Raw genomic sequence first — 27,121 nt, 5'->3', positions numbered from 1 at the left:
ATAGTTTTAGCAAAGTATTTAAAATATTTTGTTGTCTTCCTTCTGTTTCTAGAGCTGTTTTCATGCTGTTGTTAGAAGTTAGGTGTAAAAAAATATGATTTCCTTCTTAATATGAAGAGTCCACGGCTTTATTCCTTACTTGTGGGAAATACAGAACCTGGCCACCAGGAGGAGGCAAAGACACCCCAGCCAAAGGCTTAAATACCTCCCCCACTTCCCTCATCCTCCAGTCATTCTTTGCCTTTTGTCACAGGAGGTTGGCAGAGAAGTGTCAGAAGATTTCGGAGTAGTTCCTTATGGAGGGTAGTACTCTTCGAGATGGGATTGGAGTTTTAAGTAGTCTTGTCAGCCTCTCAGTGAAAGCATTGTCGAAAGTTAGAGTCTGGAGATGCAGGGAGAGTCTTTCTGCAAACACATCCAGACTCATATTAACAGCTCCTTATGCAATCAGCGTTGACGAGTTTCGCTGCCTGCTTTCTTAACTCAAGTCCATGTCAGAAGTGCTGCTACAATCTGTCAAACTTGAAGGACAGTGTCACTGTTCCACGGCATAGATTCCGGTAAGATCGTTTCAGTATTTTACACACATGTTAACGATAGAAGACACGGTCACAGTGGGACTTCTTTATCTTTATGGAATCAAGGGTTAATATCTCCTGAGGGGGATTATTGAACAGTGGGGTTTTTTAATCATATTTGTTAAGTGATATTGACTGCTTTGGTGTAAGAACGTTCAGGCTCTTAGGCTGATATGGAACGTACAGGTTATTTTCATTCCTCTGGGGATGTGGTTCCCTCTGAGACTTCAGAGGGAGAACCTCCAGGGTGAGAGTCTGCTGACTTGGGTTCTCCGACTGCAGAGGGCCTAGCATTTAGATTTAAATTGGCACGCCTGCCTTTACTTCTGAGAGATGTTTTGGCGATGTTAGAGGTTTCCAGTACTGCTCTGTCAGTGGAATCTCAGCCCTCTAAATCAGATAACGATCTTAATTAAGAGTGGAGGATGGTGATATTCCTTGTCGTCTTGTTTTACTTTAGTTTTTTCGTTTATTTAGAATCCCAGTTCTGAGCTCTATGGGGGGTTCTGTCTTGTGACAGGCAGGACCTGTTTTTGTTTACACACTCCTTTTCAGCTTATCACTGTGGGCACTTGCCCTTTTCTTTGCTATTCCGTTCCGGATAGTTTTTTGTTTTTTTTAACTCTGGATTGTTTTAGAAACTCTCCTTAGAAAGACGTTTCGTCACATGGGATTTTTGATACTATCGACTTTGATAGTCGAGATTGTTGGAGACTTCCAGTGGAAGCTTATATCTGCTCAGGATGATAGTTCCCCCAATATTTTAGAGGAAACGTTGTACCCTAGATGACAGGCAGGCCCTGTTGTGGATACTAGTTAGGTCTGTTCCTTCTTTCTACTTAGGAGAAAGAGCTTTCTCTTCTAGATTCCGGTCCAGGTACAGCAGGCCCATCTATCCTAGTTCACAGGCTGGACCTGTTTAGGTATTATCTGGAATGGGTGCTTGATACTGGATCATATGGATCTATGGGTCCTAGAGACCGGAACTAGGCTTTTTTTCTGGACATTTGTCTTGTCAGGGACCTTTTGGAGTCATTGTCCTGGTATCTATCACATTGCGGGATTTTTTCTCCCACTGTTGGTGTATGCCCTAATAGGGGGAGGGTCTTCTCGTCCTAACTGGGTTCTATGATATTGAACAGAGCTTTTCAGTTCTTCTTTTCGCTGGAGAATGTAAGGTTCTCCCTTCCTTCCTTTGGAAGAAGGATCCCTTTCCTGTTTCATCCTTGTTGTGCAAATTCGGTTCTTAGGAACCGTATCTTTCAGTAAACCTCGTTCTGATCCTTCTTGGCATCTGGGGTTTAAGGTGGCAGTATCCTGCTTCCAGATTTTTGGTGGTTCCCGAGTCTCGACTTTTCTGGGTTTCTTACCTTCGCCTGCTAATAGACTTTTAGGGATTTCTCGTGTCTTTTCGATCCTCCGAGTTGGATCTAGACCTGAGTTGCTGGTGTCGACACCAGGGTGGATCTGGATGCTGTTTGGTATTAGGGACAGGGATTTTTATCTACCCTGCCTATCAAGCTGAAAGCTTAGCATTGAATCCTGCTGTGGCAGCTTTCTTTTCATCCTGTGCGAATGTTCCATTGGGTTATGCCCTCCAGCCTCCTTCTGGTCTTTGGGATGCGCGGGTGGAGAGTGATAGACACAGCCGAGGCTGTGACTTTGGCATGTTGCTGGTGTTTCTGTCTTAACAATCTTACATGGAATACCTGTGAGGGAAATCAAATCCCAGTGCTCCGTTCAGATCTTCCTGTTCTCAGAAATTTTTCTCTTAGTTCTCCCGGGGTGGTTTTAACCTGGTCGTGGGGAGAGAGTGTCCTAGGGAGGTCAGTGGATTGGGAGTTTCCTTCCAACTATTCCTTTGGTTCCTCAGCGAGCTTTGTACTTGGGGGATTTGCTCTTCTGAGTTTGTACCAGTTGGGATCTTTCAGTGGGGAGTCCTTCTTTTGAAGAAGGACAGTTCCTCCTGCTAATCGGGGGGTCTCGTGTTTGGTGGTAGGCGGAAGTCCACGTTGGCTCATTGCCAGCGACCCTATCTATGAGCGTAGTCTTCAGGTTCGAATGTCCCCTACAATCATTCCCTGCTTGAATGTTTGTGTTGGATGAGGAAGCTGATCAGGCTTTCAAGGCGTCGGTTTTAGCTCCACCGCTTCTGTAGCAGAAGGTGGGTTTGAACCCAGGTGGGGCTCCGGCCTTTTCATCCTGAATATGCTAGACATCTAGCATTCCTTAGCGGTTTCTTTTAACCTTCTTCTTTTCGACCATGTTGCTCTTTGTTGTGGATGGCCGATCCTAGCAGGAGCTGATGTCGGTAAGACCGTTTGCTCCATTTATATCTAGAGTTGTGACGCAGTTTAGGGCTTTGCCTCCATGGACCTTGTTACAGGGATCTGCTGGAGCATGGTCCTTGTGTTCATCACAACCAGGACTCTCTGAGGCGGACTGCGTGGACTTGAACGCTTAGTCTTAGCCAAGAGAGGTTCTTTTCTGAAAAAATGTTGTTACTCTCGTTCTAGCTCATAAGCCGGTGTATAGTCACATCTATCATAAGGAGTGCAGGACTAATTCTCTGGTATGTAGAGTGGGGATTCTTCTAGGATAAGGCCAGGTTTTCGAGGATCCTTTCCTTTCTCCAGGGTGTTCTGGGGAAAGGGCCTTCTGTTAGCTCCCTTAGGGGACTGATTTCTGCCCTATCTGTTTTACTGCCTGAGAGGCTCATGGACCTTCGATATGTCCAGTCTTGTTCAGACTTTGACTAGATCAGGCCTGTGTTTAGATCTAGTGCTCCTCCTTGGAGTTTACATCTTGTTCTATGTTTTGCAGAAGGCTCCTTTTGGGCTTATGCATGGAGTTGTCATTAAGATTTTCTGTCTTAGAAGGTTCTTTTTTTATCTTTTTTTTTTTTTTTTCTATTGGCTATTGCTTCAGCGCACAGAGTGTCTGAGATGGCTGCCTTGCAATGTGAGGTCCTTTTTCATGAGGCTAAGGCTGTTCTCTCTGGGTTAGGTTTTCTTCCTCGCAACATCAATCAGGAGATTGTGGTTACCTTCCTTGTGTCTTAATCCTCCTCCTTCTAAGTAGTGGTTATTTCATAACTTGGATGTGGTTCGGGCCTTGAAGTTTTTTCTTCAGGCTACAAAGGAGTTTTTGTTAAACTTCCTCCTTGTTTGTGTCTATTCTGGGAAGCTTAAGGGGCAGGTAGCCTCGTCCACTTCCTTGTTTTTCTGGTTGAGGAGCATGCTCACTTTGCTTATAGAGTCAGCGAGACACAAGCCTTATCAGAGGATTAAGGCTCATTCAACTAGAGCTGTAGGTCCTTCTTGGGTTTTGAGAATGAGGCCTTTAGGGATCAGATTTGTAGGGCAACTTCCTGTTCTTCCTTACATATTTTTTTTTTCTAAAAATTTTACATATTTTGCGTTTTTGCTTCGGCAGAAGCAGCTTTTGAGAGAAGGATTTTTGCAGGCTGTGGTGCCCTCAGAACAGGGTCCGCCTCTCTCTTTACCCTCCCGTTTTCATTCAGTGTCCTCTAGAGCTTGGGTATATGTTTCCCACAATTAAGGAATGAAGCCGTGGACTCTCCTCTAATTAAGAAGGAAAACATAAATTATGCTTACCAGATCATTTCCTTTCCTTCTGTATGAGGAGAGTCCACGGCCCCTGCACGAATTCTCCGTTGGGCGGACTTAAATTTTGGTTTTGCTCTTCTGGCACCTTTTATACCCTGATATTTCTCCTACTGTTCCTTGTTCCCTCGGCAGAAGGACTGGGGGATGAGGGAAGTGGGGGAGGTATTTAAGCCTTTGGCTGGGGTGTCTTTGCCTCCTCCTGGTGGCCAGGTTCTATATTTCCCAGAAGTAAAGAATGAAGCCGTTGACTCTCCTCATACACAAGGAAAGGAAATGATCTGGTAAGCATAATTTATGTTTTATCTTCACTGAGGTTTAAGCATAGATGCAGAAATTGCTCTTCCTCAAACAAAGCTGTTAATGTTGAAAGGAAAAAATAGTCCTAATATTGTATAAACAAGAAGCTAGACTGCCGTAAGAACCATAAAGTACATTTAAACATTTCATGTATGATTAGCATAAATTGGCCCATATGCAGTAAGGCGAGCCAACGTATGTGCATGTTGGATGCAAACTTGCATAAAATTTTATGGTGAGTGCATTACACCCCCCGATTAGCCATATTGTGTATAATCATCGTTACTGGAATTATTGCTAATTTTACTTAAAGGGATACTGAACCCAATTTATTTATTTCATGATTCGGATAGAGCAAGCAATTTTAAGCAACTTTCTAATTTTCTCTTAATTTCTTCTTTCTCTTGGTATCTTTATTTAAAAAGCAGGAATGAAAGCTTAGGAGCCGGCCCATTTTAGGTTCAGCACCTGGTTAACGCTTGCTGATTGGTGGCTAAATGTAGTCACCATCAGCAAGTGCTATCAAGGGTTCTAAACAAAAAATGGGCCGGCTCCTAAGCTTTCATTCCTGCTTTTTCAAACAAAGATACCAAGAGAATGAAAAAGAAATGATAATATGAGTATATTAGAAAGTTGCTTAAAATTGCTTTCTCTATCTGAATCAGAAAAGAAAAAAATTGGGTTTAGTATCCCTTTAAAAGAATATTTTGAAGCAGGAAGGTAACATAGTGTAATATAAAACTAACTTTCTGTTTCATTAGCCTTTATAGCATTCTCAAGTATGCCTGAGCTGGCTGATAAGATAAAAATGTTCTTTGGCCTCGCTCCGGTGGCTACCGTCAAGTTCTCCAGCAGTCCGCTGGCAAAACTTGGGATTTTCCCAGAGTTCCTTGTCAAGGTACGAATTTGTGCATTATGTCTTCTATCACTGAAACCAGTTAGCTATATAGTTTATAGTATGAAAAGAAGTGAATGCGCTGTACAAACCGACAGGTTACCTTTTATACATAAAAAATAAGACACTATAAGTAAGTACTTAAAGGGATAGGAAACCCGGAAAATGTATTTTGGGATTCAGACCAAGCATATCATTTTAAAAAAAAGTTTCCAATTTACTCCGATTATCTTTCCCACTGTATTCTTTGTTAAAGAGATACCTAGGTAGGTGTGTGGAGCACTACATAGCAGGAAATAGTGCTGCCTTCTAGTGGTGTTAAAAATGGATAACATTCTTGCAAAACTGCTGCCATATAGTGCTACAGACATGTGCATGCTCCTAAGCTTACATCCCTGCTTTTAAACTAAACAAAAGATACCAAGAGAACTAAGAAAATTTGACAGTAAAAGTAAGTTAGAAAGTTGTTTAAAATTGCCTGCTCTATCTGAATCACGAAAGGACAATTTTGGGTTTCATGTCCCTTTTAATCCTCTATAATTCAGAATTAAAGGACCATGAAAGCCAATACTCTGCTTCTTTGGCGTTTTTTATTTTTTTATAGGTTTAATCAGCGCTATTTGCAGGCGAATGTGTGCACAGGGATAATTGCTTGGTATGCTCTGTGTACAATCTACAAAACACGAACAAGCAGCAGTGTAAGCAGGGAAAACAGCCTTTTTATTAAAGGGACAGTCTACACTAAAATTGTTATTGTTTAAAAAGATAGATAACGCCTTTACTACCAATTGCCCAGCTTTGCACAACCAATATTGTTAGATTAATATACTTTAGAATATTTAAACCTCTACATTTCTGCCTGTTTCTAAGCCACTAAAGACAGCTGCTTTTCACAGCAGGAGACTGTTAGTTCATGTGGACCATATAGATAACATTGTGTTCACGCCCGAGGAGTTATTTAAGATTTAGCACAACACAGTACTAAATGCAAGTCAATAGATAAAAAAAATAAAAAAGTAATGTCACTGTCACTAATGAACCAGGATAGAGACAATAATTCACACTCACAGCCTCTCTACTGACACTTTCCCGTATTCTGTTACACTTTCCCAACCCTCATTTGCACGCCACACACTTCACTCACTCTCAGTTTACCCTGCCTTATATCAGACTTATTTCCCTTCTCCTTACCTTCTGTGTCCATTCCCTCTCCTTTAGATTGTAAGATTGAGAGCCTTTCTACCTGCAGGCCACTTTGTATTTAAAGTGAATTACTTCTGATTGTGCTCAAGGGCAGGGCATTCCTCTCCTTTTGTATAACTCAATTATTGCACCTACAACTGTAATGTACCCCAATACTGTACTTGTGTGTTTGTAATGCATCCCTGTAATGTTTTATTATTACTTGTATAGCGCTGCGTTATCTGCTGGCGCTTTATAAATAGATGATGATTATGATGATTATTATTATTATCATCATTTGATCAGGGGGCTGTCAAAAGATGTTTAGATACAAGGTAGTCACAGAGGTAAAAAGTATATTAATATAACAGTGTTGGTTATGCAAAACTGAGGAATGGGTAATAAAGGGATTATATATTTTTTTTTTTAATTTTTAAAGCAATAACAATTATATTGTAGGCTGTCCCTTTAAATCTGCCTTTGTAGCAGACCATACATGGCAGTTACTTCAACATACTACCAACATTTTATGTCCCTTTAACTCAAAAAAAGTAAATATTTTCCCCTGCCTTCGGGATTGTGTTAGCGTTATTGCCATTAATGATGTTGACCCTATATCTTTTTAATCTAGACTTAGTTCGCCTCTCAAAATTCTGTTTACAATGGTAAACGGCTTTTTAAAATGTAAGGATGTAATTACAAAAATAAATCGAACACCCCTTGCAACCTATACTTTTATGTAAGAAAAGCTTATTGTGCATATTAGGTGTGCAATTTTCTTCAGCTTAAAGGGACAGTCAACACCAGAATTTTTGTTGTTTAAAAAGAAAGATAATCCCTTTTTCTCCTGTTAAGTGTGGTCAGTCCACGGGTCATCATTACTTCTGGGATATTAACTCCTCCCCAACAGGAAGTGCAAGAGGATCACCCAGCAGAGCTGCTATATAGCTCCTCCCCTCTACGTCACACCCAGTCATTCTCTTGCACCCAACTAATAGATAGGATGTGTGAGAGGACTGTGGTGATTATACTTAGTTTCTTTCATGTAATTAACAAGAGTCCATGAGCTAGTGACGTATGGGATATACATTCCTACCAGGAGGGGCAAAGTTTCCCAAACCTTAAAATGCCTATAAATACACCCCTCACCACACCCACAAATCAGTTTTACAAACTTTGCCTCCAAGGGAGGTGGTGAAGTAAGTTTGTGCTAGATTCTACGTTGATATGCGCTCCGCAGCAAGTTGGAGCCCGGTTTTCCTCTCAGCGTGCAGTGAATGTCAGAGGGATGTGAAGAGAGTATTGCCTATTGAATGCAGTGATCTCCTTCTACGGGGTCTATTTCATAAGGTTCTCTGTTATCGGTCGTAGAGATTCATCTCTTACCTCCCTTTTCAGATCGACGATATACTCTTATATTTACCATTTCCTCTACTGATTCTCGTTTCAGTACTGGTTTGGCTTTCTACAAACATGTAGATGAGTGTCCTGGGGTAAGTAAGTCTTATTTTCTGTGACACTCTAAGCTATGGTTGGGCACTTTATTTATAAAGTTCTAAATATATGTATTCAAACATTTATTTGCCTTGACTCAGAATGTTCAACTTTCCTTATTTCCAGACAGTCAGTTTCATATTTGGGATTATGCATTGAATTATCATATTTTTTCTTACCTCAAAAATTTGACTTTTTTCCCTGTGGGCTGTTAGGCTCGCGGGGGCTGAAAATGCTTCATTTTATTGCGTCATTCTTGGCGCGGACTTTTTTGGCGCAAAAATTCTTTTCCGTTTCCGGCGTCATACGTGTCGCCGGAAGTTGCGTCATTTTTTGACGTTATTTTGCGTCAAAGATGTCGGCGTTCCGGATGTGGCGTCATTTTTGGCGCCAAAAGCATTTAGGCGCCAAATAATGTGGGCGTCTTTTTTGGCGCTAAAAAATATGGGCGTCATTTTTGTCTCCACATTATTTAAGTCTCATTATTTATTGCTTCTGGTTGCTAGAAGCTTGTTCACTGGCATTTTTTTCCCATTCCTGAAACTGTCATTTAAGGAATTTGATCAATTTTGCTTTATATGTTGTTTTTTTCTTTTACATATTGCAAGATGTTCCACGTTGCAACTGAGTCAGAAGATACTACAGGAAAATCACTGCACAGTGCTGGAGCTACCAAGCTAAGTCTGCTATAAACTTTTGGTATCTGTTTTCTCCAGCTGTTATTTGTATTGCATGTCATGTCAAACTTATTAATGCAGATAAAATTTCCTTTAGTACTGTTACATTACCTGTTGCTGTCCGTCAACATCTAATTTTCAGAGTGTTCCTGATAACATAAGAGATTTTATTTTTTAAATCCATTAAGAAGGCTATGTCTGTTATTTCTCCTTCTAGTATACATAAAAGTCTTTTAAAACTTCTCTTTTTTTCAGATGAATTTTTAAATGAACATCATCATTCTGATACTGATAATGGTTCTTCTGGTTCAGAGGTTTCTGTCTCAGAGGTTGATGCTGATAAATCTTTGTATTTGTTCAAGATGGAATTTATTCGTTCTTTACTTAAAGAAGTGTTATTTGCATTAGAAATAGAGGATTCTGGTCCTCTTGATACTAAATGTAAACGTTTAAATAAGGTTTTTAAATCTCCTGTAGTTATTCCAGAAGTGTTTTATCTCCCTGATGCTATTTCTGAAGTAATTTCCAGGGAATGGAATAATTTGGGTAATTTATTTACTCCTTCTAGACGTTTAAGCAAATTATATCCTGTGCCATCTGACAGATTAGAGTTTTTTGGGACAAAAATCCCTAAGGTTATGGGGCTGTCTCTACTCCTGCTAATGTACTACTATTCCTATGGCAGATAGTACTTCATTTAAGGATCCTTTAGATAGGAAAATTGAATCTTTTCTAAGAAAAGCTTACTTATGTTCAGGTAATCTTCTTAGACCTGCTATATTTTTAGCGGATGTTGCTGCAGCTTCAACTTTTTGGTTAGAAGCTTTAGCGCAACAAGTAACAGATCATAATTTTATAGCATTATTATTATTCTATAACATGCTAATAATTTTATTGGTGATACCATCTTTTGATATCATTAGAGTTGATGTCAGGTATATGTCTCTAGCTATTTTAGCTAGAAAAGCTTTATGGATTAAACTTGGAATACTGACATGTCTTCTAAGTCAACTTTGCTTTCCCTTTCTTTCCAGGGTAAATAATCATTTCGTTCCTTTCCTCACAACAAGGAACAAAAGCCTGATCCTTCATCCTCAGGAGCGGTATCAGTTTGGAAACTATTTCCAAGTTTGGAATATATCCAAGCCTTATAGAAACCTATAGCCAGCTCCTAAGTACCTATGAAGGTGCGGCCCTTATTCCAGCTCAGCTGGTATGGGGCAGATTACGTTTTCTTCAAAGAAATTTGGATCAATTCCGTTCTTAATCTCTGGTTTCAGAAACATTGTTTCATAAAGGTACAGAATTGGCTTCAAGTTAAGGCCTCCTGCTAAGAGATTCTTTTCTTTCCCGTGTCCCAGTTGACACAGCAAGGCTCAGCATTTCTGAAATGTGTTTCAGATCTAGAGTTGGCTGGAGTATTTATGCCAGTTCCAGTTCTGGAACAGGGGCTGGGGTTTTATTTTATCTCTTCATTGTACCAAAGAAGGTCAATTCCTTCAGACCAGTTCTGGATCTATCATTATTGATTCGTTATGTTAGGATACCAACATTCAAGATGGTTACTGTAGGACTATCCTGCCTTTTGTTTAGCAAGGGCATTATATGTCTACAATAGATTTACAGGATGTGTATCTGCATATTCCGATTCATCCAGATCACTTTTAGTGTCTGAGATTCTCTTTTTAGACAAGCATTACCAGTTTTGTGGCTCTACTGTTTGGCCTAGCCTCAGTTCCAAGAATTTTTTTCAAAGGTTCTCGGTGCCCTTCTTTCTGTAATCAGAGAATAGGGTTTTGGTATTTCCTTATTTGGACGATATCTTGGTACTTGCTCAGTCTTCTCATTTTCGAAGAATCTCATACGAATCGACTTGTGTTGTTTCTTCAAGTTCATGGTTGGAGGATCAATTTACCAATCAGTTCATTGATTCCTCAGACAAGGGTAACCTTTTTAGGTTTCTAGATAAATTCAGTGTCTATGACTCTGTCCTTGTCAGACAAGAGAAGTTTAACATTGATATCAGCTTGTCAAAACCTTCAGTCACAATCATTCCCTTTGGTAGCCTTATGCATGGAAATATTGGGTCTTAGGACTGCCGCATCAGATGCGATCTCCTTTGCTCGTTTTCACATGCGACCTCTTCAGCTCTGTATGCTGAACCAATGGTGCAGGGATTACTCAAAGATATCTCAATTAATATCTTTAAACCGATTTTACGACACTCTCTGACATGGTGGACAGATCACCATCGTTTAGTTCAGGGGGCTTCTTTGTTCTTCCGACCTGGACTATAATCTCAACAGATACAAGTCTTTCAGGTTGGGGAGCTGTGTGGGGGTATCTGACGGCACAAGGGGTTTGGGAATCTCAGGAGGTGAGATTTCCGATCAATATTTTGGAACTCCGTGCAATTTTCAGAGCTCTTCAGTCTTGGCCTCTTCTGAGGAGAGAGTTGTTCATTGTTTTCAGATAAGACAATGTCACAACTGTGGCATACATCAATCATCAAGGAGGGACTCACAGTCCTCTGGCTATGAAAGAAGTATCTCGAATTTTGGTTTGGGCGGAATCCAGCTCCTGTCTAATCTCTGCGGTTTATATCCCAGGTATGGACAATTGGAAAGCGGATTATCTCAGTCGCCAAACGTTGCATCCGGGCGAATGGTCTCTTCACCCAGAGGTATTTCTTCAGATTGTTCAAATGTGGGAACTTCCAGAAATAGATCTGATGGCTTCTCATCTAAACAAGAAACTTCCCAGGTATCTGTCCAGATCCCGGGATCCTCAGGCGGAGGCAGTGGATGCATTTTCACTTCCTTGGAAGTATCATCCTGCCTATATCTTTCCGCCTCTAGTTCTTCTTCCAAGAGTAATCTCCAAGATTCTGAAGGAATGCTCGTTTGTTCTGCTGGTAGCTCCGGCATGGCCTCACAGGTTTTGGTATGCGGATCTTGTCCGGATGGCCTCTTGCCAACCGTGGACTCTTCCGTTAAGACCAGACCTTTTGTCTCAAGGTCCTTTTTTCCATCAGGATCTGAAATCCTTAAATTTAAAGGTATGGAGATTGAACGCTTGATTCTTGGTCAAAGAGGTTTCTCTGACTCTGTGATTAATACTATGTTACAGGCTCGTAAATCTGTATCCAGAGAGATATATTATAGAGTCTGGAAGACTTATATTTCTTGGTGTCTTTCTCATCATTTTTCTTGGCATTCTTTTAGAATACCGAGAATATTACAATTTCTTCAGGATGGTTTAGATAAGGGTTTGTCCGCAAGTTCCTTGAAAGGTCAAATCTCTGCTCTTTCTGTTCTTTTTCACAGAAAGATTGCTATTCTTCCTGATATTCATTGTTTTGTACAAGCTTTGGTTCGTATAAAGCCTGTCATTAAGTCAATTTCTCCTCCTTGGAGTTTGAATTTGGTTCTGGGGGCTCTTCAAGCTCCTCCATTTGAACCTATGCATTCATTGGATATTAAATTACTTTCTTGGAAAGTTTTGTTCCTTTTGGCCATCTCTTCTGCCAGAAGAGTTTCTGAATTATCTGCTCTTTCTTGTGAGTCTCCTTTTCTGATTCTTCATCAGGATAAGGCGGTGTTGCGAACTTCTTTTGAATTTTTACCTAAAAGTTGTGAATTCCAACAACATTAGTAGAGAAATTGTGGTTCCTTCATTATGTCCTAATCCTAAGAATTCTAAGGAGAAATCGTTGCATTCTTTGGATGTTGTTAGAGCTTTGAAATATTATGTTGAAGCTACGAAATCTTTCTGTAAGACTTCTAGTCTATTTGTTATCTTTTCCGGTTCTAGGAAAGGCCAGAAAGCTTCTGCCATTTCTTTGGCATCTTGGTTGAAATCTTTAATTCATCTTGCCTATGTTGAGTCGGGTAAAATTCCGCCTCAGAGAATTACAGCTCATTCTACTAGGTCAGTATCTACTTCCTGGGCGTTTAGGAATGAAGCTTCGGTTGACCAGATCTGCAAAGCAGCAACTTGGTCCTCTTTGCATACTTTTACTAAATTCTACCATTTTGATGTATTTTCTTCTTCTGAAGCAGTTTTTGGTAGAAAAGTTCTTCAGGCAGCGGTTTCAGTTTGAATCTTCTGCTTATGTTTTTTGTTAAACTTTATTTTGGGTGTGGATTATTTTCAGCAGGAATTGGCTGTCTTTATTTTATCCCTCCCTCTCTAGTGACTCTTGTGTGGAAAGATCCACATCTTGGGTAGTCATTATCCCATACGTCACTAGCTCATGGACTCTTGTTAATTACATGAAAGAAAACATAATTTATGTAAGAACTTACCTGATAAATTCATTTCTTTCATATTAACAAGAGTCCATGAGGCCCACCCTTTTTTGTGGTGGTTATGATTTTTTTGTATAAAGCACAATTATTCCAATTCCTTATTTTATATGCTTCGCACTTTTTTTCTTATCACCCCACTTCTTGGCTATTCGTTAAACTGATTTGTGGGTGTGGTGAGGGGTGTATTTATAGGCATTTTAAGGTTTGGGAAACTTTGCCCCTCCTGGTAGGAATGTATATCCCATACGTCACTAGCTCATGGACTCTTGTTAATATGAAAGAAATGAATTTATCAGGTAAGTTCTTACATAAATTATGTTTTTTATATCTTCAATCAAAAGTTTGTTATTTTAAAACAGCACCGGAGTGTGTTGTTCCTTCTCAGGTAGAATTTGAAGAAGAATCTACCTGAGTTTTTTGTATGATTTTAGCCGGCGTAGTTAAGATCATTTTGCTGTTCTCGGCCATTCTGAGGAGTGAGGTAAACTTCAGATCAGGGGACAGCGGGCAGGTTCACCTGCAAAGAGGTATGTAGCAGTATATTATTTTCTGAGGAATGGAATTGACTGAGAAAATACTGCCAATACCGATATAATGTAAGTCCAGCCTTAAATGCAGTAGTAGCAACTGGTATCAGGCTGTCATGTATGTATATTTACACTTCAGTATTCTGGGGAATGGCACTTCACTGGGATAAGACTGTATACATAAAATTTTTTAGCCTAACTTGCAGTGGGAACGACTAGCAGCAGGCTTTCTAATGACACTTCATTTTATTTGATATTAAACGTTTTGCTGGCATGTTAAATCGTTTATTTATCTGAGGTACTGGGTGAAAAATTGTTTTGGGCACTGTTTTTCCACTTGGCTGTCGTTTATTTTAATTTAAGACAGTTTACTGATCTTCCCTCACTGTTGTGTGTGAGGGGGAGGGGCCTTTTTTGGCGCTTTTACTACGCATCAGAAATTCAGTCACAAGTCTGTTTTCTTCCCTGCATGATCCGGATCGTCTCTACAAAGCTCAAGGGTCTTCAAAAATTATTTTGAGGGAGGTAATCACTCACAGCAGACCTGTGAGCTTGTGCTTTGACTGTGATAAAAAACGTTTATATTCTGTACATTTTTTTCTGCTATTTAAGGGTTAGTTATCCATTACTAATGGGGGCAATCCTTTGCTAAATTGTGTTTTTACCGGAAAAAAATTGATTTTATAGTTTCTCCGGTTCATTGTTACTCAACTGTCATAATTTTTTTCTGTGCTTCTTAAAGGCACAGTACGTGTTTCATATTACTTGTAAATTAAGTTGAAAAGTATTTCCAAGTTTGCTAGTTTAATTGCTAGTGTGTTAAACATGTCTGATTCAGAGGAATATCTCTGTGCTATATGTGATAAAGCCAAGGTGGAGCCCAATAGAAATTTATGTACTAATTGCATTGATGCTACTTTAAATAAAAGTCAATCTGTACAAATTGAACATCATTCACCAAACAACGAGGGGAAAGTTATGCCGACTAACTTGCCTCACGTGTCAGTACCTGCATCTCCCGCTCGGGAGGTGCGTGATATTGTAACGCCGAGTACTTCAGGGCGGCCATTACAAATCACATTACAGGACATGGCTAATGTTATGACTGAAGTTTTGTCTAAATTACCAGAACTTAGAGGTAAGCGTGATCACTCTGGGGTGAGAACAGAGTGCGCTGATAATAATAGGGCCATGTCAGATACTGCGTCACAATATGCAGAACATGAGGACGGAGAGCTTCAATCTGCAGGTGACGGTTCTGATCCCAATAGAGTGGATTCAGACATTTCTAATTTTAAGTTTAAGCTTGAAAACCTCCGTGTACTGCTAGGGGAGGTATTAGCGGCTCTGAATGATTGTAACACCGTTGCAATCCCATAGAAATTATGTAGGCTGGATAGATACTATGCGGTACCGGCGAGTACTGACGTATTTCCTATACCTAAGAGGCTTACAGAGATAATTACTAAGGAGTGGGATAGGCCCGGTGTACCCTTTTCCCCCCCTCCTGTATTTAGAAAAATGTTTCCAATAGACGCCACCACACAGGACTTATGGCAGACGGTCCCTAAGGTGGAGGGAGCGGTTTCTACTCTGGCTAAGCGTACCACTATCCCGGTGGAGGATAGCTGTGCCTTTTCAGATCCAATGGATAAAAAATTAGAGGGTTACCTTAAGAAAATGTTTGTTCAACAAGGTTTTATATTGCAACCCCTTGCATGTATTGCGTCTGTCACGGCCGCGGCCGCTTTTTGGTCCGAGTCCCTGGAAGAGACTCTTGACTCAATAACTATAGATGAGATTTCAAACAAGCTTAAAACACTTAAGCTAGCTAATTCATTTGTTTCAGATGCCGTAGTACATTTAACTAAACTTACGGCTAAGAATTCCGGATTCGCCATTCAGGCACGCAGAGCACTGTGGCTAAAATCCTGGTCAGCTGACGTTACTTCTAAATCTAAATTGCTTAACATACCTTTCAAAGGGCAGACCCTATTCGGGCCCGGTTTGAAAGAAATTATTGCTGACATTACAGGAGGTAAAGGCCATGCCCTGCCTCAAGACAGAGCCAAACCTAGGGCTAGACAGTCTAATTTTCGTTCCTTTCGTAATTTCAAGGCAGGAGCAGCATCAACTTCCTCTGCACCAAAACAGGAAGGAGCTGTTGCTCGCTACAGACAAGGCTGGAGACCTAACCAGTCCTGGAACAAGGGCAAGCAGGCCAGAAAACCTGCTGCTGCCCCTAAGACAGCATGAATTGAGGGCCCCCGATCCGGGAACGGATCTAGTGGGGGGCAGACTTTCTCTCTTCGCCCAGGCTTGGGCAAGAGATGTCCAGGATCCCTGGGCGTTAGAGATCATATCTCAGGGATATCTGCTGGACTTCAAATCCTCTCCCCCAAAAGGGAGATTTCATCTGTCAAGGTTGTCAACAAACCAAATAAAGAAAGAGGCGTTTCTACGCTGTGTACAAGATCTTTTACTAATGGGAGTGATCCATCCGGTTCGGAACACGGACAGGGGTTTTACTCAAATCTGTTTGTGGTTCCCAAGAAAGAGGGAACCTTCAGACCAATCTTGGATTTAAAGATCCTAAACAAATTCCTAAGAGTTCCATCGTTCAAAATGGAAACTATTCGGACAATCCTACCCATGATCCAAAAGGGTCAGTACATGACCACAGTGGATTTAAAGGATGCTTACCTTCACATACCGATTCACAAAGATCATTACCGGTATCTAAGGTTTGCCTTCCTAGACAGGCATTACCAGTTTGTAGCTCTTCCATTCGGATTGGCTACGGCTCCAAGAATCTTCACAAAGGTTCTGGGTGCTCTTCTGGCGGTACTAAGACCGCGAGGAATTTCGGTAGCTCCGTACCTAGACAACATTCTGATACAAGCTTCAAGCTTTCAAACTGCCAAGTCTCATACAGAGTTAGTACTGGCATTTCTAAGGTCGCATGGATGGAAGGTGAACGAAAAGAAGAGTTCTCTCTTTCCACTCACAAGAGTTCCTTTCTTGGGGACTCTTATAGATTCTGTAGAAATGAAGATCTACCTGACAGAAGACAGGTTAACAAAGCTTCAAAATGCATGCCGTGTCCTTCATTCCATTCAACACCCGTCAGTGGCTCAATGCATGGAGGTGATCGGCTTAATGGTAGCAGCAATGGACATAGTACCCTTTGCACGCCTACATCTCAGACCGCTGCAATTGTGCATGCTAAGTCAGTGGAATGGGGATTACTCAGATTTGTCCCCTACTCTGAATCTGGATCAAGAGACCAGAAATTCTCTTCTATGGTGGCTTTCTCGGCCACATCTGTCCAGGGGGATGCCATTCAGCAGGCCAGATTGGACAATTGTAACAACAGACGCCAGCCTACTAGGTTGGGGCGCTGTCTGGAATTCTCTGAAGGCTCAGGGATCATGGACTCAGGAGGAGAGTCTCCTGCCAATAAACATTCTGGAATTGAGAGCAGTTCTCAATGCCCTTCTGGCTTGGCCCCAGTTAACAACTCGGGGGTTCATCAGGTTTCAGTCGTACAACATCACGACTGTAGCTTACATCAACCATCAAGGAGGGACAAGAAGCTCCCTAGCGATGATGGAAGTATCAAAGATAATTCGCTGGGCAGAGTCTCACTCTTGCCACCTGTCAGCAATCCACATCCCGGGAGTGGAGAACTGGGAGGCGGATTTCCTAAGTCGTCAGACTTTTCATCCGGGGGAGTGGGAACTTCATCCGGAGGTCTTTGCCCAAATACTTCGACGTTGGGGCAAACCAGAGATAGATCTCATGGCGTCTCGACAGAACGCCAAGCTTCCTTGTTACGGGTCCAGATCCAGGGATCCGGGAGCGGTCCTGGTAGATGCTTTGACAGCACCTTGGACCTTCGGGATGGCTTATGTGTTTCCACCCTTCCCGATGCTTCCTCGGTTGATTGCCAGAATCAAACAGGAGAGAGCATCGGTGATTCTAATAGCGCCCGCGTGGCCACGCAGGACTTGGTATGCAGATCTAGTGGACATGTCATCCTGTCCACCTTGGTCTCTGCCTCTGAGACAGGACCTTCTGATCCAGGGTCCCTTCAAACATCAAAATCTAATTTCTCTGAAGCTGACTGCTTGGAAATTGAACGCTTGATTTTATCAAAACGTGGATTTTCTGAGTCAGTAATTGATACCTTAATACAGGCTAGGAAGCCTGTTACCAGAAAGATTTACCATAAAATATGGCGTAAATACTTATATTGGTGCGAATCCAAGAGTTACTCATGGAGTAAGGTTAGGATTCCTAGGATATTGTCTTTTCTACAAGAAGGTTTAGAAAAGGGTTTATCCGCTAGTTCCTTAAAGGGACAGATCTCCGCTCTGTCCATTCTTTTACACAAACGTCTGTCAGAAGTTCCAGACGTTCAGGCTTTTTGTCAGGCTTTGGCCAGGATTAAGCCTGTGTTTAAAACTGTTGCTCCACCATGGAGTTTAAACTTAGTTCTTAACGTTTTACAGGGTGTTCCGTTTGAACCCCTTCATTCCATTGATATCAAATTGTTATCTTGGAAAGTTCTGTTTTTAATGGCTATTTCCTCGGCTCGAAGAGTCTCTGAGTTATCTGCCTTACATTGTGATTCTCCTTATCTGATTTTTCATTCAGACAAGGTAGTTCTGCGTACTAAACCTGGGTTCTTACCTAAGGTGGTCACTAACAGGAATATCAATCAAGAGATTGTTGTTCCATCTTTGTGTCCTAATCCTTCTTCAAAGAAGGAACGTCTTCTACACAATCTAGATGTAGTCCGTGCCCTGAAATTTTATTTACAGGCAACTAAAGATTTTCGACAAACGTCTTCCCTGTTTGTCGTTTATTCTGGTCAGAGGAGAGGTCAAAAAGCTTCTGCTACCTCTCTCTCTTTTTGGCTTTGTAGCATAATACGTTTAGCTTATGAGACTGCTGGACAGCAGCCTCCTGAAAGAATTACAGCTCATTCTACTAGAGCTGTGGCTTCCACTTGGGCCTTTAAGAATGAGGCCTCTGTTGAACAGATTTGCAAGGCTGCAACTTGGTCTTCTCTTCATACTTTTTCCAAATTTTACAAATTTGACACTTTTGCTTCTTCGGAGGCTGTTTTTGGGAGAAAGGTTCTTCAGGCAGTGGTTCCTTCCGTATAAAGATCCTGCCTGTCCCTCCCGTCATCCGTGTACTTTAGCTTTGGTATTGGTATCCCAGAAGTAATGATGACCCGTGGACTGACCACACTTAACAGGAGAAAACATAATTTATGCTTACCTGATAAATTCCTTTCTCCTGTAGTGTGGTCAGTCCACGGCCCGCCCTGTTTTTTATGGCAGGTCTAAATTTTTAAATTATACTCCAGTCACCACTGCACCCTTTAGTTTCTCCTTTCTCGTTGGTTCTCGGTCGAATGACTGGGTGTGACGTAGAGGGGAGGAGCTATATAGCAGCTCTGCTGGGTGATCCTCTTGCACTTCCTGTTGGGGAGGAGTTAATATCCCAGAAGTAATGATGACCCGTGGACTGACCACACTACAGGAGAAAGGAATTTATCAGGTAAGCATAAATTATGTTATTACCCATTCCCCAGTTTTGCCTAACCCACACAGTTATATTAATATACTTTTAACCTCTGTGATTACCTTGTATCTAAGCTTCTGCTGACTGCCCCCTTATTTCAGTTATTTTGACAGACATGCAGTTTAGCCAATCAGTGCTCAGTCCTAGGTCACTTTACGTGCATGAGCTCAATGTTATCTATATGAAACATGTGAACTAATGCCCTCTAGTGGTCAAAATGTATTCAGATTGAGGCAGTCTTCAAGGTCTAAGAAATTAGCATATGAACCTCCTAGTTTTAGCTTTCAACTAAGAATACCAAGAGAACAAAGCAAAATTGGTGATAAAAGTAAATTGGGAAGTTGTTTAAAATTGCATGCCCTATTTAAAACATGAAAGTTTTTTTTTTGGACTTGACTGTCCCTTTAACCCCTTAGTGACCAGAGCACTTTTCCATTTTCTGTCCGTTTGGGACCAAGGCTATTTTTACATTTCTGCGGTGTTTGTGTTTAGCTGAAATTTTCCTCTTACTCATTTACTGTACCCACACATATTATATACCGTTTTTCTCGCCATTAAATGGACTTTCTAAAAATACCATTATTTTCATCATATCTTATCATTTACTATAAAAAAAATTATAAAATATGAGGAAAAATGGAAAAAAACACACTTTTTCTAACTTTGAACCCCAAAATCTGTTACATATCTACAACCACCAAAAAACACCCATGCTAAATTGTTTCTAAATTTTGTCCTGAGTTTAGAAATACCCAATGTTTACATCTTCTTTGCTTTTTTTGTAACTTATAGGGCCATAAATACAAGTAGCACTTTGCTATTTTCAAACCATTTTTTTTCAAAATTAACGCTAGTTACATTAGAACACTAATATCTTTCAGGAATCCCTGAATATCCATTGACATGTATATATTTTTTTTTAGAAGACATCCCAAATTATTGATCTAGGCCCATTTTGGTATATTTCATGCCACCATTTCACCGCCAAATGCGATCAAATACAAAAAATTGTTCACTTTTTCACAAATTTTTTCACAAACTTTCAGTTTCTCACTGAAATTATTTACATACTGCTTGTGCAATTATGGCATAAATGGTTGTAAATTCTTCTCTGGGATCCCCTTTGTTCAGAAATAGCATACATATATGGCTTTGGCATTGCTTTTTGGTAATTAGAAGGCCGCTAAATGCCACTGCGCACCACACGTGTATTATGCCCAGCAGTGAAGGGGTTAATTAGGGAGCATGTAAGGAGCTTTTTGGGGTAATTTTAGCTTTAGTGTAGTGTAGTAGACAACCCCAAGTATTGATCTAGGCCCATTTTGGTATATTTCATGCCACCATTTCACCGCCAAATGCGATCAAATTAAAAAAAAACGTAAAATTTTTCACAATTTTAGGTTTCTCACTGAAATAATTTACAAACAGCTTGTGCAATTATGGCACAAATGGTTGTAAATGCTTCTCTGGGATCCCCTTTGTTCAGAAATAGCAGACATATATGACTTTGGAGTTGCTTTTTGGTAATTAGAATGCTGCTAAATGGCGCTGCGCATCACACGTGTATTATGGCTAGCAGTGAAGGGGTTAATTAGGTAGCTTGTAGGGAGCTTGCAGGGTTAATTTTAGCTTTAGTGTAAAGATCAGCCTCCCACCTGAAACATCAGACCCCCTGATCCCTCCCAAACATCTCTCTTCCCTCCCCTACCCCACAAATGTCCCCGCCATCTTAAGTACTGGCAGAAACTCTGCCAGTACTAAAATAAAAGGTATATTTGGGCTTTTTTGTGCATTTTTTGTTAGCATATTTACATATGCTTCTGTGTAGGGATCCCCCTTAGCCCCCAACCTCACTGATCCCCCACTAAACAGCTCTCTAACCCTCCCCCTCTGACTTAATGTGCGCCATCTTGGGTACTGGCAGCTGTCTGCCAGTACCCAGTTTAGTGAAAAAAAATGCTTTTTTTTAAATAAAATATGTCCCTTTTCTGTAGTGTAGCTTTCCCCCCCCCCCCCAAGACCAACCCCCCACCCCTTCCAGATCCCTTAGATGTTTTTTAAAAAAAGTTTATTTATTTTTTTTTTTTCCTTTTCCTTTTCTACTTTTCTGTAGTGTAGCGGTTCCCACCCTCTCCCGCCCCGTGCACGCGCCCGGCCGCCACCCCCCGTGCACGCGCGCGCGCCCGTGCGCGCCCCCGACGATCCCGATCCCGCCCCCCATGACGTCACGCGCAACACCGATGGCCGCCCACCCGCCTCCCAATTCGGCTCCCACCCACCAACGATACCGGCCATCGATGTCCGGTGCAGAGAGGGCCACAGAGTGGCTCTCTCTGCATCGGTTGGCCATGTATGGTTATTGCAGGATGCCTCCATATCGAGGCATCACTGCAATAACCGGAAAGCAGCTGGAAGCGAGCAGGATCGCTTCCAGCTGCTTTCCACACCGAGGACGTGCAGGGTACGTCCTCAGGCGTTAACTGCCTTTTTTTTGAGGACGTACCCTGCACGTCCTCGGTCATTAAGGGGTTAAAGTGATTGTAAAGTTACCTGATACGCTTAACGGGATTTTTAAGGAGAAAGCAAAATAGGGTAACTTTCATTTATCAATATCTTCTAAATCGCATATTTTTTAAAAAACAACTACTTTTACTTTTTTTATACCCTCCGCCCACAAAGCACCGGCCTTTATTGATTATAATAATGAATCCGTGTTTATCGAATCCTAGCGTGCCCCCTTTGGCGTCCATTAAGTCAGTAACCACTCCCACGGTTCAGAAATTCTTGGGGAAATAAAGTGCATGCACAAAAGTAACCGTGGTACTGACTCGATGGACGCCAAAGGGGGCACGCTAGGATTCGATAAACACGGATTCATTATTATAATCAATAAAGGCCGGTGCTTTGCGGGCGGAGGGTATAAAAAAAGTAAAAGTAGTTTGTTTCTCTTGTTAAGTGTGTTCAGTCCACGGATCATCCATTACTTATGGAATATATTCTCTCCCCAACAGGAAATTGCAAGAGGATCACCCAAGCAGAGCTGCTACATAGCTCCTCCCCTCACATGTCATATTCAGTCATTCTCTTGCAACCTAATAGATAGGATATTGTGAGAGGTCTGTGGTGTTTTTTATAGGACGGCCATACAAATCACATTACAAGACATGGCTAATATTATGAATAATACCCTGACAGAAGTATTATCTAAATTGCCAGAATTAAGAGGCAAGCGCGATCACTCTGGGGTAAGAATAGAGCGCGCTGGTGTTTCGAGAGCCATGTCTGATACTGCGTCACAGTTTGCAGAACATGAGGACGGAGAGCTTCATTCTGTAGGTGACGGATCTGATCCAGGGAAACCGGATTCAGAGATCTCTAATTTTAAATTTAAGCTTGAGAACCTCCGTGTATTGCTAGGGGAGGTTTTAGCGGCTCTGAATGACTGTAATACAGTTGCGATTCCAGAGAAATTATGTAGGCTGGATAGATACTATGCAGTACCGGTGTGTACCGATGTTTTTCCTATACCTAAAAGACTTACAGAAATTATTAGCAAGGAGTGGGATAGACCTGGTGTGCCCTTTTCCCCACCTCCTATATTTAGAAAAATGTTTCCAATAGACGCCACTACACGGGACTTATGGCAGACGGTCCCTAAGGTGGAGGGAGCAGTTTCTACTTTAGCTAAGCGTACCACTATCCCGGTGGAAGATAGTTGTGCTTTTTCGGATCCAATGGATAAAAAATTGGAGGGTTATCTTAAGAAAATGTTTGTTCAACAAGGTTTTATCTTACAGCCCCTTGCATGCATTGCGCCTGTCACTGCTGCTGCGGCATTTTGGTTTGAGTCTCTAGAAGAGGCCATCCACTCAGCTCCATTGGATGAAATTATGGATAAGCTTAAAGCACTTAAGCTAGCTAATGCTTTTGTTTCTGATGCCATTGTACATCTAACTAAACTAACGGCTAAGAATTCCGGTTTTGCCATTCAAGCGCGCAGAGCGTTATGGCTTAAATCCTGGTCAGCTGATGTGACTTCTAAATCTAAATTGCTTAATATTCCTTTCAAGGGGCAAACCTTATTCGGGCCCGGCTTGAAAGAAATTATCGCTGACATTACGGGAGGTAAGGGTCATACCCTTCCTCAGGACAAGGCCAAATCAAAGGCCAAACAGTCTAATTTTCGTGCCTTTCGAAACTTCAAGGCAGGAGCGACGTCAACTTCCTCCGCTCCAAAACAGGAAGGAACTGTTGCTCGTTACAGACAGGCCTGGAAAACTAACCAGTCCTGGAACAAGGGCAAGCAGGCCAGAAAACCTGCTCCTGCCCCTAAGACAGCATGAAGGGATGGCCCCCTATCCGGAAACGGATCTAGTGGGGGGCAGACTTTCTCTCTTCGCCCAGGCGTGGGCAAGAGATGTCCAGGATCCCTGGGCGTTGGAGATCATATCTCAGGGATATCTTCTGGACTTCAAGACTTCTCCTCCTCTAGGGAGATTTCATCTTTCAAGGTTATCAGAAAACCAAATAAAGAAAGAGGCATTCCTATGTTGCGTACAAGACCTCCTAGTAATGGGAGTGATCCACCCAGTTCCGCGGACGGAACAAGGACAGGGATTTTATTCAAATCTGTTTGTGGTTCCCAAGAAAGAGGGTACCTTCAGGCCAATTTTGGACCTAAAGATTTTAAACAAATTCCTAAGAGTTCCATCATTCAAAATGGAAACTATTCGGACTATCCTAACCATGATCCAAGAGGGTCAGTACATGACCACGGTGGATTTAAAGGATGCCTACCTTCACATACCGATTCACAAGGATCATCATCGGTTCCTCAGATTTGCCTTCCTAGACAGGCATTACCAGTTTGTAGCTCTTCCCTTCGGGTTGGCTACGGCCCCGAGAATCTTTACAAAGGTGCTGGGCTCTCTTCTGGTGGTTCTAAGACCGCGAGGCATAGCGGTGGCTCCGTATCTAGACGACATCCTGATACAGGCGACAAGCTTGCAAATTGCCAAGTCTCATACAGAGATAGTTCTGGCATTTCTGAGGTCGCATGGGTGGAAGGTGAACGTGGAAAAGAGTTCTCTATCACCACTCACAAGAGTCTCCTTCCTAGGGACTCTGATAGATTCTGTAAAAATGAAAATTTACCTGACGGAGGCCAGGTTATCAAAACTCTTAGATGCTTGCCGGGTCCTTCATTCCATTCCACGCCCGTCAGTGGCTCAGTGCATGGAAGTAATCGGCTTAATGGTAGCGGCAATGGACATAGTGCCATTTGCGCGCCTGCATCCCAGACCGCTGCAGTTGTGCATGCTAAGTCAGTGGAATGGGGATTACTCAGATTTGTCCCCTCTACTAAATCTGGATCAAGAGACCAGAGATTCTCTTCTCTGGTGGTTATCTCGGGTCCATCTGTCCAGGGGCATGACTTTTCGCAGGCCAGATTGTACGATAGTGACAACAGATGCCAGCCTCCTAGGCTGGGGTGCAGTCTTGAATTCCCTGAAGGCTCAGGGATCTTGGACTCAGGAGGAGAAACTCCTCCCAATAAATATTCTGGAGCTAAGGGCAATATTCAACGCTCTTCTAGCTTGGCCTCAGCTAGCAACACTGAGGTTCATCAGATTTCAGTCGGACAACATCACGACTGTGGCTTATATCAACCATCAAGGGGGAACCAGGAGCTCCCTAGCGATGTTGGAAGTCTCAAAGATAATTCGCTGGGCAGAGTCTCATTCTTGCCACTTGTCAGCGATCCACATCCCAGGAGTGGAGAACTGGGAGGCGGACTTTCTAAGTCGTCAGACTTTTCATCCGGGGGAGTGGGAACTCCATCCGGAGGTATTTGCTCAACTGGTCCATCGTTGGGGCAAACCAGATCTGGATCTCATGGCGTCTCGCCAGAATGCCAAACTTCCTCTTTACGGTTCGAGGTCCAGGGACCCGGGAGTGAAGCTGATAGATGCTCTAGCAGCTCCTTGGTTCTTCAACATGGCTTATGTGTTTCCACCGTTTCCTCTGCTCCCTCGACTGATTGCCAAGATCAAACAGGAGAGAGCATCGGTGATTCTGATAGCGCCTGCGTGGCCACGCAGGACCTGGTATGCAGACCTAGTGGTCATGTCGTCCTGTCCTCTATGGACTCTACCTTTGAGGAAAGACCTTCTAATACAAGTTCCTTTCAATCATCCAAATCTAATTTCTCTGAGACTGACTGCGTGGAGATTGAACGCTTGATCCTATCAAAGCGTGGTTTCTCCGAGTCAGTTATTGATACTTTGATACAGGCACGAAAGCCTGTTGCCAGAAAAATCTACCATAAGATATGGCGTAAATACCTGTATTGGTGCGAATCCAAGAGTTACTCATGGAGTAAGATTAGGATTCCAAGGATATTGTCTTTTCTCCAAGAGGGTTTGGAAAAAGGCTTATCAGCTAGTTCTTTAAAGGGACAGATTTCTGCTCTGTCTATTCTTTTGCACAAGCGTCTGGCAGAAGTTCCAGACGTCCAGGCCTTTTGTCAAGCTTTAGCTAGGATTAAGCCTATGTTTAAAACTGTTGCTCCTCCGTGGAGTTTAAACTTGGTTCTTAAAGTTCTTCAAGGAGTTCCGTTTGAACCCCTTCATTCCGTTGATATTAAACTTTTATCTTGGAAAGTTCTATTTTTGATGGCTATTTCCTCGGCTCGAAGAGTCTCGGAATTGTCTGCCTTGCACTGTGATTCTCCTTATCTGATTTTCCATTCAGACAAGGTAGTTCTGCGTACTAAACCTGGGTTTTTACCTAAGGTAGTCTCTAACAGGAATATCAATCAGGAGATTGTTGTTCCGTCATTATGTCCTAATCCTTCTTCAAGGAAGGAACGACTTTTGCATAATCTGAATGTAGTCCGTGCCCTGAAATTCTATTTACAGGCAACTAAAGATTTTCGTCAAACTTCTTCCCTGTTTGTCGTTTACTCTGGACAGAGGAGAGGTCAAAAAGCTTCGGCAACCTCTCTCTCATTTTGGCTTTGTAGCATAATACGTTTAGCCTATGAGACTGCTGGACAGCAGCCCCCTGAAAGAATTACAGCTCATTCCACTAGAGCTGTGGCTTCCACCTGGGCCTTCAAGAATGAGGCCTCTGTTGAACAGATTTGCAAGGCTGCGACTTGGTCTTCGCTTCACACTTTTTCGAAATTTTACAAATTTGACACTTTTGCTTCTTCGGAGGCTGTTTTTGGGAGAAAGGTTCTACAGGCAGTGGTTCCTTCCGTTTAAGTGCCTGCCTTGTCCCTCCCATCATCCGTGTACTTGGCTTTGGTATTGGTATCCCATAAGTAATGGATGATCCGTGGACTGAACACACTTAACAAGAGAAAACATAATTTATGCTTACCTGATAAATTTATTTCTCTTGTAGTGTGTTCAGTCCACGGCCCGCCCTGTCTTTTAAGGAAGATCTAAATTTTATTTAAAACGTCAGTCACCACTGCACCCTATGGTTCCTCCTTTCTCGTCTTGTTTTGGTCGAATGACTGAATATGACATGTGAGGGGAGGAGCTATGTAGCAGCTCTGCTTGGGTGATCCTCTTGCAATTTCCTGTTGGGGAGAGAATATATTCCATAAGTAATGGATGATCCGTGGACTGAACACACTACAAGAGAAATAAATTTATCAGGTAAGCATAAATTATGTTTTTTTAAAAATATGCGATTTAGAAGATATTGATGAATGAAAGTTACCCTATTTTGCTTTCTCCTTACACATCCCAGGTACATATCAGGTAACTTTACAATCACTTTAAAGTTCAAATTAGTGTACCAATTCTTTATAGTTGCCTTAATATCACAATATAGGTTGTGAGCATGGATTATTTTCTGTTTGTGCAATGCATTCTTTAAACAAAACCAAAAAAGCATGAGTTGTTTTTTTTTGGTAGAAG

At 41.9% G+C, this 27,121-nt stretch overlaps 1 protein-coding gene across 1 annotated transcript in view; it reads left to right on the top strand.

Moving 5' to 3' along the window:
- Positions 1 to 27,121, top strand: part of LOC128639941 (lysosomal acid lipase/cholesteryl ester hydrolase) — an 84,506-nt gene that overhangs the window by 44,539 nt on the left and 12,846 nt on the right. Inside the window, exon 6 of the mRNA XM_053692211.1 lies at positions 5,266 to 5,402. Within this exon, the coding sequence (XP_053548186.1) occupies positions 5,266 to 5,402 (137 nt within the window). The remainder of the gene's footprint in view (positions 1 to 5,265; positions 5,403 to 27,121) is intronic.

This window comes from Bombina bombina, chromosome 9 (genome assembly GCF_027579735.1).
Source record: "Bombina bombina isolate aBomBom1 chromosome 9, aBomBom1.pri, whole genome shotgun sequence".
NCBI classification, from domain to species: Eukaryota; Metazoa; Chordata; class Amphibia; order Anura; family Bombinatoridae; genus Bombina; species Bombina bombina.
Note: the sequence above shows the minus strand (reverse complement) of the source record. Positions and strands in the feature narration are given on the sequence as shown.